At 35.4% G+C, this 12,157-nt stretch overlaps 1 protein-coding gene across 1 annotated transcript; it reads left to right on the top strand.

The window, feature by feature from the left end:
* Nucleotides 1–356: 356 nt before the first annotated feature.
* On the top strand, nucleotides 357–8,584 carry LOC145565143 (uncharacterized). Its single transcript, XM_081625233.1, has 9 exons — nucleotides 357–443; nucleotides 2,069–2,233; nucleotides 2,656–2,837; nucleotides 2,919–2,986; nucleotides 3,067–3,139; nucleotides 3,239–3,300; nucleotides 3,387–4,317; nucleotides 4,651–4,941; nucleotides 8,140–8,584. Exons 1-9 carry the CDS (start codon nucleotides 357–359, stop codon nucleotides 8,414–8,416), a joined length of 2,136 nt encoding a protein of 711 aa, XP_081481359.1. The 3' UTR covers nucleotides 8,417–8,584.
* The last annotated feature ends 3,573 nt before the right edge of the window (nucleotides 8,585–12,157 follow it).

The following is a 12,157-nucleotide window of genomic DNA, read 5'->3' as shown; positions in this document are numbered from 1 at the left end:
CTCAGTCTAGCAAATTCGACTGCAAGAGCTTGCTATGCCCTCGGCATGGTCGACCTAGCCCTCGGCCACTCCACCCTTTTAACATCCACCATATAAATACTCAATAAAAATCTATTTCCCCAGCCAGGCATATCAAGATTAAGGCTGAAATTAAAACCGCAAATTCAAAATTCAAACACAAACTCAAAAATTGCTTTTGGATCTACCAAAAAGCAAATCAAAATGTTAGAAATTTTCACATACATCTTGAAGATCTTGATGAACTTTGATGAATCCGAGCAATGTGACATGAACACTCAAACTCTCAAGAATTTGGGAGAAAATTGGAGAGGATTTTGTGAATTTCTCTAAGGTAAATGAAAGAATGTGAAGCAAATGAAAATGAGGTGGGAATTCATATATTGAAAGGAGGGGAAAGTGATCTTCTCAAAGCCTTAGCTCAGGTGGGCTTCAATGTTAATTGAGCCCAGAATGTTACTAATGGAAGGTTAAGCTTAATTACAAGCTAATTAGCGTCCAACTGTCATCAATTAATTCCTAATACAAAGCTTAGCGCCAAATATCAAGATAAGTCAAGACTTAAGAAATATACATAGGGTTCAACCCTTAGAAGATTATTTGTAAGCCAACTTAACTATTTGTAAGCCGTCATCCGTTATAGGCACTAAGATATAAGCAGAATATATTTACTTGGTTCACTAATCAATTAGTTTAATAAAGTAAAGACACTAAGTCTTAGGCCCCATTCATTACACCTTATTTAATTTTATTGAAGTGATTATTTTTGCTGAACTTAATTTAATTTTATTGAATTGAAATTATTTTTACTAAACTGAAATTATTTTTACTGATTCTCTAAGGCTCCGTTCACTTCACCTTATTTTTGTTGAACTTAAATCATTTTTATTGAATTGTAATTAATTTTGCTGAATTTAAATTATTTTTTTTCAACTGAAATTAATTTTACTGAACTGAAATTATTTTTGCTGAATTGAAATTATTTTTACTGATTATTTTTATTAAATTTCTTCTTTAAGTTTACTTATTTTTACTAAAATGAAATTATTTTTACTGAACTGAAATTATTTTTGCTGAACTGAACTTGTTTTTAATGAACTGAAATTAATTTTAGTGAACTGAAATTATTTTTACTGAATATTATTATTTTAAGGTGAAGTGAACAGAGCCTTATATTTCTTCTTTAGAGTTACTAATTTTTACTGAACTGAAATTAATTTTACTGAACTAAAATTATTTTAACTGAAGTGAAATTATTTTTACATATTATTATTTACTTAAGGTGAACTGAACAGGGCCTTAATCTCAATGCTGCACACAAAATTTGAGTATAGATTGATTAACCCACAAAGATTAAGACTTTTTCACTAATAAAAGCTCACAAATATGCATATGGAAATAGAAATCTTATGTATTCATAGATCATCAAAATTTACTCTTACAAAGCATTTTTCCTCTCGTTTTAGGTGGCTTTTATTATTCGAATGGAAGAACCTTAGGATTCTATTTGAATAATCAAGATCAATTAGTTAAATACCAAAAGTACAAAAACTGCTGAAAATTTGCAGAATTTCCACACCAAGCAATGGTCCCCTAAGTGGGTTGAGGTGTTTGTGAAAGCTAAAATTTGAAAAAAAAAAAAAAAAAAAAAAGAAGTAAATCCCTTAAGCAAGGATAGTCCTACATGTGCCCGAGGCCTGAGCTACCCTTTTATTCTACAACATGCACTATGCAAAAGTCTAAGGCTGGTGGGCTATGAAAACCATGATCTTAAGTAGTAGACTAAAGACTAATTGTATGAAACAGGACATTATAACAGTGAATGCAAGTCGAAAGCTTGTCTCAAACAAATTTACAAAACTTACAAAAGGGTAGTAGGTTTAGCCTACAAATCTTTTATTAGCAACTTGAGGCTGCCGCTCTATATTTCCAAATAACTCAATTCCACATACCCCATCAAGGCTAGTCCTCCTTTATATACTGCAGTAATACACTGATACTACAAAAAGTACTCTTAACATTACTGACTATTTGTCCCTTACCGATCAAGTATTCAGAGCTCAGTTTGTCACTCCTCCTAGTGCTTCATGAATTGCTTCTGTTCTCTTCCCCTTTTGCTGATTCTGCTCTTGTCCTCTTCCCCCTTTTTGGTGATTCTGCTCTTGTCCTCTTCCCCCCTCTTGGTGATTCTGCTCTTGTCCTCTTCCCCTTCTTGGTGATTCTGTGCTGCTGCTTGTCCCCCCTGTTGCCTTTGCCTTGTTTCTTTTCCGCCTTCCTGTGTGACCCGTAAGGGTGGCCGAGGTGGTCTCAGGTCACCCGGATCCATCACAGCTTATTGACAAGCAATTAGAATGCTATTAAAATTCAGCAAACAGGGAATTAGTTGAGCTGTTTAACAAGCCCAAGGTACACAAGTAATTTTTGCTTAGAAGCAAACAAATTGAAGCTCATTGAGTTCAAAACCAAAGTGATGAATTCTGCCATAGTTGTTACCTTTGAATCCATGGAGTTTGTAGCATGTGTTTGCCTCTCTTTTCTAATATTCTTGAATAAAACTAATGGGGTGTCTATTGAGTAGTCTGGATTGTATGGGCTCTTTACTACTGTTGTGTGCTGAGTCTTGTTCTCTTGATTTAGCATGGATCCTTTGATAACCTCAACTGTCCAGTGACATCGGCTCCATCAAAGCCATCTTCTTGTATTGGAGCAGCAGTTGCAGCTTCAACTATTGTACCATCAGGATCTACACGTACTGTCACATTTTCATTATCATGGGATTGCCCTGAGGTGACATTTTCAAAAGGAAGAACGTACCACCGGTAAGTGTAAAGACTCATAGGATATCTTTGACTATGATCATGCTTTAGACTTTATCTTATTCTCTACTATGACTGGTTCAGGCGGTATACGAAGTTTTATGGCACTTCTGGTAACACAGCGGCAGATATTGCACATGATGCTATAGTTGGTAAGTAATGTAATTTTGAACATCATGATCGATGGAGTTATCTCAGCTGAGACAATGCTTTTGGTTCCTATCCTATGTAGATAATCAGCGTTGGGAGTCTCAAATTGAAGCATGGCAGAGACCTATACTTGAAGACAAGCGATTTCCAGAATGGTGTGTCTGGAACTGCAATTTTGCACTTGTGTTGGGTCTTGTTACTAGTCTGCATTTCTTTTACCATGTGACTTTTTTCTTTTTTATTTGTTTTGTCAGGTATCCCGTTACTCTTTTTAATGAGCTTTATTACCTTAATGCTGGGGGAACTGTGTGGACAGGTTTGAAATTGGCTTTGTGACTTCAATCTTAGTAGTCAGTATTGTTTGGTGATTTTGACTTAAATTATTATATACATTAATTGCAGATGGCTATCCTCCACTGCAGACTACAGTGACTATAAAGGAAAAAGAATTTCCACTTGAGAAGTCTAACTCTGATTTTGTAAACACTGCCACCAATATCACGACACAAAATGATACGGCTGTAAATATCCTTGAGAAAATGACTTTGATACTTCAGCAAACGCATATAACAGCTAATTCTAATTCTGCTTTTGGTCCCAATTTGATTTTAGAAGGGGAGGAAAACATTGGTCAATTTCTTTACTATGAAGGCATTGAGTATCACATGTGGAACACATATGATGTTCATTTTTATGCATCGTTTTCTTTGGTGATGCTATTTCCAGAGCTTGAACTTAGCATCCAGAGAGACTTTGCTGCAGCAGTTCTACTGCATGATCCTAGTAAAATGAAACTTCTACATGACGGGAAATGGGCATCAAGGAAAGTTCTTGGTGCTGTTCCACATGATATTGGGCTTAATGACCCATGGTTTGAAGTGAATGCTTACAACCTCCATAACACTGACCGATGGAAAGATTTAAACCCAAAATTTGTTCTCCAGGTTTACAGGGATGTTGTAGCCACAGGTGACAAGAAATTCGCACTAGCTGTTTGGCCTTCTGTTTATGTGGCAATTGCCTATATGGATCAATTTGACAAGGATGGGAATGGTATGATTGAAAATGATGGATTTCCTGATCAGACGTATGACACATGGTCAGTCTCCGGTGTGAGTGCATATTGTGGAGGGCTGTGGGTTGCAGCACTTGAAGCAGCTTCAGCCCTAGCTCGTGAAGTTGGTGATAAGGGCTCGCAGGATTATTTTTGGTTTAAATTTCAGAAAGCAAAGGCTGTTTATCTGAAATTATGGAATGGTTCATATTTCAATTACGACAGCAGTGGTGGTGGTAATAGCGCATCTATCCAAGCTGATCAATTGGCTGGACAATGGTATGCTGTAACTAATTTGTATCTTGAAACATAGATACAGCTCACGAATTAGAGTATTTAGTCTCTGAATATTCCATTAGAACAGTTGCAGTGGGATTTCCCTCTGGACCAACTATCCTTTGGTTTAGAAACCAAGTATGAAGCAAACAAATTTTTTGGATGAATGCTTTTGTTACTTCCCAAAACTGTTTGGGCTGTTATCTAGGGCAGAGTAGAACAAGTTTCCAAATTGGCATGTGTATTTATCATGATAATGACGATGATTCTTTATAATTTATTTTCTTTTCTTCTTACTTGTAGAGATGTGTAAATAAAGCTCACTTCTGGTTGCAGGTATGCTCGAGCATGTGGTCTAACACCAATCGTTGACGAGGAAAAGGCAAAATGTGCCCTTGCCAGTATTTTTGAATTTAATGTGATGAAAGTAAAGGAGGGGCGACGAGGGGCTGTCAACGGAATGCTTCCCGATGGAAATGTTGACTTGTCATCAATGCAGTCAAGAGAGATATGGTCTGGTGTTACTTATGCCCTTGCGGCCACCATGATTCAAGAAGGATTACTGGATATGGGTCTTCAGACTGCATATGGTGTTTTTGAAGCCGTTTGGTCACAAAAAGGACTTGGGTGAGTTTTCTTACTGTTGCTTGTTTTTCTCCATATTTGTTTGTCATAATAGACATAGACTCATCCCACATCATGATATGTTTGACGTTTCTGCAAGTATAAATGTGAAGTCCACATGGGTGCATTTAGAAGGGCGTTAAATTACTGCCTTGCACTTCTAATTGGAATTCTGAACAATGTTGTGTGATTTCTACTATTAGAATAGTGATTGAGGCATTAAATTCTATATGGAGTTATCAAGAAAGAAATTACAGAAATTCAGTTAGTACTACTTTCCTGATGTTGTGAATCTAGTTCCTAGTAAAAAAATTTGAATGTAGTAATTGCAATGCTTAAAAAGTTAAAATAGTTGTTAATGCTGAGGGTTGTGGTGCAACTCAATTTTTTTGACTAAGAATGGAGCAATTCTATGTCATTTGGAAAGAAGAGGTGACAAATCTCATAAGGGAGTTTTTATTGAATGCTAGGGCATAGAGTTCCTTTAGACTTAAGTATTTTGTAAAACAGATTGGTTTTATTTTTATTTTTTTTTTTTTTTGATGTAGAACCACATTCATTGACCCAATTCAAGATGTTTTGGAGGCTTAGTTTACTCTTTATATGTTGACCGAAGTATCACGAGATATACACAAATCTAAAGGTATGAATGCTGCTAGGGCCATCTTAAAAGTTGACCTTCCTCCCATCCTCAGCATAAAACTATCAGGAAAATTACCTCCGATGACTTGAGCTCCTGGTCATTTACAATTAGACTCTTGGCATTATGACAAAATCAACTGAAAGTTCCCCATTTTCTATACTTAACAATAGCTACTTTGGGGAATGTAGGGTTGAAAAGAACAACTTTGTATTGTTGGGTGTAGAGAGTGAGCAATTATATGCTATCGTTGTCATAGTTACATGTGCATTAAAATGATTGTAGAGAGACTGTAGTTTTGGTTATTGGAGGTTTTCCTAAAATCTAACGTCCAATAAAGATGACAGCTTGATATATATTTTTTGCTGATTGTTCTATGTATCAAACTTCACCGTATTTAAGGATGAGCCACTAGAATCCTTTTTTTGTGTGTGTGTGTGTGTGTGTTTTTTTTTTTTTTTTCGGAAAAATTAAAACTAATAGTCCCACCTTTGCCCCATCTTCTCAAAACAATCCCACATTTGAGTATTGTGGAAATAATCCTACCTTAACACCCAATATTCTCAAAACAAGCCTTTTAGTGGTTTGTGAAATAGCTAACTTGTTTTAAAAGGTAATATAACACGTGTTACCTTTTAGTTGGGTTTTTTAAATAATTTTTTTAGAAAATAAAGGAATAAACAAAAATTAAAAACCCATCTTCTTCCTTCCCTTGCCGGAGCCCCATCCCTCGCCAGTTAGAACCAGCCACCCTCCGGATTCGCCGGACCCAACAACTCGCCTGAAAAGCCGGATCCAACCACCCTCTTACCCGATTCCCTCCCTTTCCCCGCTTGGTTAATTAAATTCCACCTCTAGGTTGCCGGCAGCCATGGTACCCAGCCACCACCAAACTCGAAACACATCTACCACTGAACACAATTCGACCACTGAGCGACGATTACAACACCTCCCTCACTCACCATCGGAAATTAGCCAACCCACAGTTCCTTCGCAGCCTCGTTTTCTCTCTCCGACCACCACTTTCTCTCTTCTCTGCTTCTGTCCCCTCGCTTTCGTCGCTTCTCTCCGTCGATACCACTCTGCTAGGGTGGATGTGGCTGGGTAGTTGTGGACCTTGTGGTTTAGTAATGTAAGAGAGGAAGTAGAAGAGTTCGGCATGGGAGATATCAGGTAGGAGGTAGGGGTGGCCTTGGGATGGTGGTTGTTCATGGTCTTGGGATTTGTGGGTGGTGGCTTAAGCGGCAAAGGGCGGGGTGGTTGTTTCTCAGGCAGCAAGGGGATGGTCATGGTGGTTGACATGGATGAAGGGGATGAAATGGAAGAGAAATATTAAAGAAATAAAAAATAAAAATATTTAACCTATAAAACAGGTTGAAGGTATAAAGACTTGTTTTGAGAATATGGGGTGTTAAGGTGGGATTATTTCTATAATATGTAAAGGTGGGATTATTTTGAGAAGATGAGGCAAAAGTGGGATTATTAGTTTCAATTTTTCTTGTTTTAGGAAAAAAAAATAAAAAATTATTATGTGTTTTTTGGTGGCAAAATCTAGAGCCATATTCTAAATTAGGCTAAAACTCTCTTCATGTCTAGCATTTGTAGCACTTTTTGTCTTTAGCTGCAGCCTATAAGATTTTCTCTTCACTCCTATTCCTATCTCTAGATAAAAAACTATTACTTATGATTCTTCTAAATTCTTAGAACCCATAACATTTTGAAGATGAAATGACAAAATAAAAGAGACTGAACACACAAGAACCAGTAGATTAGGGTAAATACGAACCCTGTATGAATGAATTTGTGTTGTTCGGTTGACAAAATTGTAAGTTATGGAGCCTTTCAATGTCTTGTTCCCAAAAGAACTAGGGTAATCGAACAATACAATTGAGTTCCAAAACTCGCATTGTTTTTGGTCATCAATGGCCAGTGTGAGAAAGTCAATTGTATTAAGGCAATCAATTGCATGTCTATGGGTTTCACACCATGTGAGAAAGTCAAAGACATGAAAGCTATCTATTGAATTTCAATGACTTAGTTTTGTTTTACATGGGTTTCCAATTATAATATATATTATTCTAACAATAAATGAGATTATCTAAACTTTATTATTAGATTTAATAACACAAACCAGAAATAACATGTCACTCCTTCGTCTTCCTTTTTAATTTTAAACTCTTCACTTTTCTTAAGAAAAAAAAATGTAATAAAGTAAAATGACATCAATAAATCAATCAAAGCCTTAATCCCATGGAATAGCAAAACCATTTTTTTTTTAATTTTTTTTTCCTAATTTTACTATTACTAATAATCGAACGGGCCAAAATGCTAGTTATCTTTAGAATTGCATGAAGTTACTGGTTCTTTAAAAGGAAAAATTGTATTAATAATCCCAATAACTACCAAGTTTTGAATGGTCAAATTATGAACTTAAGACATGTTTCACGAGCCTGGCTGCAGTCATGAGCAAGATCTTGCCGTTGTAGCCTGTTCAAGGCTTTCAGCAATCAACTAACTAATGAACATAAGTTTGAAAATATGTTCTCTGTTTTAACCCGTAGGTACTCCTTTCAAACTCCAGAAGCTTGGAATACCAATGATCAGTACAGGTCGCTCTGCTATATGCGCCCGTTGGCTATATGGGCAATTCAATGGGCATTATGCCGGCCAGAGCCCTCTGAGTCGGAAACACAACCAGAAGTGAACGAAGAATATTTGGCTAGATGTCACTTAGGATTCTCAAAAGTTGCTCGTCTTTTGAAGTTACCGGAAGGGGTAGCTTCCACAGGTCTAGTGCAGGTTCTTTATGATAAAACTTGCAGGAAGATGTGGAATTGATTACATATTATTTTCAGGGATTCATATTCTTGGTTTTCCCATTATTATTGTATACTTGTATTGCCACAAGTCTTTCTAGACCATATTCGCTGCAAAAATGAGTACAATTTATTTTCATTGAATAACTTCTGTGATAATCGTAGATGTTACCATGTTTGGCCATCGTTAATCTCTGAGTTTACGCAATGCTAGGGCCATATTATCCGAATGTATGGTGATATTGTGGCCAACATATTTAGTGAAGAAACAAGATTGTGCAATCCCAGCAATGTTTGAGACCGTTAGTGATCAGTATTAAATGGACGAACTCATTTGGACTATGATTAATATGAATTTTATTTGAACAATGTTGTAAGATTGGTTCTAATGACTTAGGGCCTGTTCTCACATGATTATTTTCAGTTCACTTCAGTTCATCTCTAATAAGTTCAATTTAACTCTAATAAGTCCAGTTCATTTCAGCTCCTAATTTCCTTCTCTTATAAAATATTCATTTTAGTTCACTTCAGTTTAGTTCAGCTCTAATAATTTAAGTTCAGTTCAGTTCACTTCAATTCAGCTCTAATAAGTTCAGTTCAGCTCTAATAAGTTCAGGTCAGTTCAGTTTAGATTTAATAAGTTCAGTTCAGTTCAGCTCAGCTCAGTTCAGTCAACGAGAACAGGCACTCAAGTGTTTCAAAATTAATCCATAGGGATCAAATGAACCCATTTCATTAACTGTAAGCAAATATATATATATAACCTCCGTTTCTTATTATGTGCAATAAAGTAATATTTTATATCTCACAAATAATACCCCTTTGCTGCACATAATAAGAAACGGAGGTAGTATATATATATATATATATATATATATATATATATATATATATATATATATATATATATATAGAGGGTTGAAATTTAATGACATGGAAAATAAATTAGGAAGAATGAGAAGTAATCTAAACCATCCAAATCTAATAATCCTACAATCACAATCATCTCATATCAAAAGCGCGAGATCGTCAGCTACAACTATGTACGTCTTCGATTCTTCCACTCTGGTTATTTTTACCCGCTCCTCCACTTCTCTGTCAATTCATTATCGTTTATTTTGTTCCCCAATCCATATTAGTTTCTCTCTCTTATCAATAATTGATAAATTAAAGCAAAATTCTGCAACTATTACTCTACTACTTGTCTACTTCTACTTCTAAATGTCAGAGACTAAATGAATTGAACAAGTTGATGTTGAACACTACTTCATATTGCAAAATGAAACGAATATTGTCCAAAAAAAAAAAAAAATGAAACGAATAATACTGTAGTATACTAGTAACTATAAATTAATAAATATAATAATTGAATATTCCCAATCTCATACCTTTATCAGATTATATGTTTGAAATTTATGAACATTTAATTTTAAAAAAATGAAGATCCAAAATCAATAAATCTCATTGAGAATTGATGACTAATGAGAGTGGTAGAATTACGAGGGAATCGTGAGAGATATATGGTCATCTTGAGTAATTGATGTTACAGGAAAGATATTGCACATTCCTATAATTAATGCACATTTATTTATTAAATTCTGCACATTGTGCTTAAAACTTTGCACATTCAATCTAAAATCTAAGCATATATCTAGTTAAGAAAAAAATATGCACATTGAATAATAAAAATATGCACATTTTGTGTAAGAAATATGCACATTAGATTGTGGAGTTGGATTCCAATCGTAACCATTGGATAAAATATGAATGGTGAGGATTTCTTCTCATCCTTCCTATTTTAACTCCCTTCTCATTTGACCATATATATATATATATATATAACCGAGTTATCGTGATAACTAGATGAATAATAGAAACTAAGAATTAACTACACCATAATAGGGGTGTTTGTTATTTTCTATTTGTTAGTTACTATTGTAAAAAAAAAAAAAAAAAAAAAACTACAACCGTTGGATCTAAGTTGGATTGAGGCATAATAAACGACTATGATTAAATTAGAGAAAATAATTTCATTCCCAAAAGTAGCAACTCACTTTCTTCGTAACTTTCTCTCTCTTCTGCATCATAAGCAAACTTTTTCTCTCTTCAATTTTCTTCCCATTCTGGAAATTTTGTATCAAAATTAGGTATAATTTGTTAAGATCTTGCTTGAAATTTGAAGTTTGCTTGTTAAATTTGGTGAATATAGTTCAAATTTCTTCTGGGACTCTTAATTCTTTGCTCGAGCCGCTACAAATGGAATTCAAAATAGGTATAATTAAATATGCTTTAATTTGAAATTTCTTAAGTTTTAAAGTAATTTTCAGGTAAAAATTGACGATGTTTGATTGTTTGCTGCAAAAAATCGTGATGTGTGATTGTAAATTTTGTGTTTAATTTCAAATTTTCTTTGCTTATATATTTGTGAAATTTGGTGAGTTTACGAACCAATATATTTGACCTTGAGTTAATTCTTCTACGAATTTCTTATGATCGAGTATGTGTGATTTTTGGAATGATTTTGCATTTCGTGATTTTTTTCTATACAGTCATAAAAGTTTAATTAATTTTGCATGTGTACGATTTTGAGTGAATATCATTGAAATATTTGGAGAATTTGGCAAGGTTTGGTAGATACGAGGATAAGGTGGTGCTTATGAATTAATGATGCTTGATTGTTCAATACTTTGCTAGTTTTTCATCGCACATCTATTTAGATACATTAATGAGGTAAATTAAAATGGCCTTGTAAAAGTAAACAAAATTGCTCTTAAAGTAAACTAGACATCTTTAAAAGTATACTTAACCGCTCTTAAAGCTAAATTTTTTTTTGCTGGCAGGTTAACAATTGCCGATTAGTCATTATAGGCCATTTTGCTAATTAGAGTCTCACACTGTCAATGCATTCAGACTTAGTTTTTCAGGGACTAGTGTAAGGAGGGTATGCCCATCGTAGGGGATCCTTCTCCTTTATGTCCATGACCCTTTAAAAGTTTAGAACATTACACTTTTGAAGGTGTATTAGGATTTGAATTCCTGACTGTTTGAGGGACCCTGAATTAGAGTTGATCCTATCATTACGTTTTCTGTAAGAAATTAGTAAGGAGTCGCCAATGAGTTTTAGGAAAACTCATTAACCTCGTTTATGCCTTTCTTCCAAGTAGAGTTCAAGGGATATTTAGCATGAATCATAAGTTTACCCATGTCCAAATTGGTCTACTTGTACTAGAAATGAGTTCGAGAGCGAGGGTACTAAAATAACGTTCCTTTTCACTAGATAATAGCTCATTTTCGACGGAAAAATTCCGTCGAAAACATCCTGAAATCCGTCGAAAAACCCGTTTTCGACGGAATTTCCGCGGGTTGTCGGAAAAGGGCTAGTAGGAAAAAGGGTCCCTTCCGACGAAAACACCGAAAAAATCCGTCGAAAATCTCGATTGACACAATTTCGTCGGAGATTTTCGACGGAAATTCCGTCGGAAACTACATCAACCAAAATAAAAAAAAATACGCCGCACCACCACCGGCGTGGTGTATCACTACCAACAACCCCTAACTCCAACATCAGACCACCACCACCACTACCACCCACATTAGACCACCACCACTCCACCAGCCCCTAACTAACCATATCCCTAACCCTAAGCCTAGACCATCAAACCACTACTCTCCCCACCCGAACCCTAAACCCACCTAAGCCCATAGGCAGCACAAACCCACTGCCACCCACTGCTACCTCCAAACCCATAATTAGATCCACCCA

Source organism: Chenopodium album, chromosome 10, assembly GCF_948465745.1.
Source record: "Chenopodium album chromosome 10, dcCheAlbu1.1, whole genome shotgun sequence".
Lineage (NCBI taxonomy): Eukaryota > Viridiplantae > Streptophyta > Magnoliopsida > Caryophyllales > Amaranthaceae > Chenopodium > Chenopodium album.
This window is presented reverse-complemented; position numbering and strand designations above follow the sequence as displayed.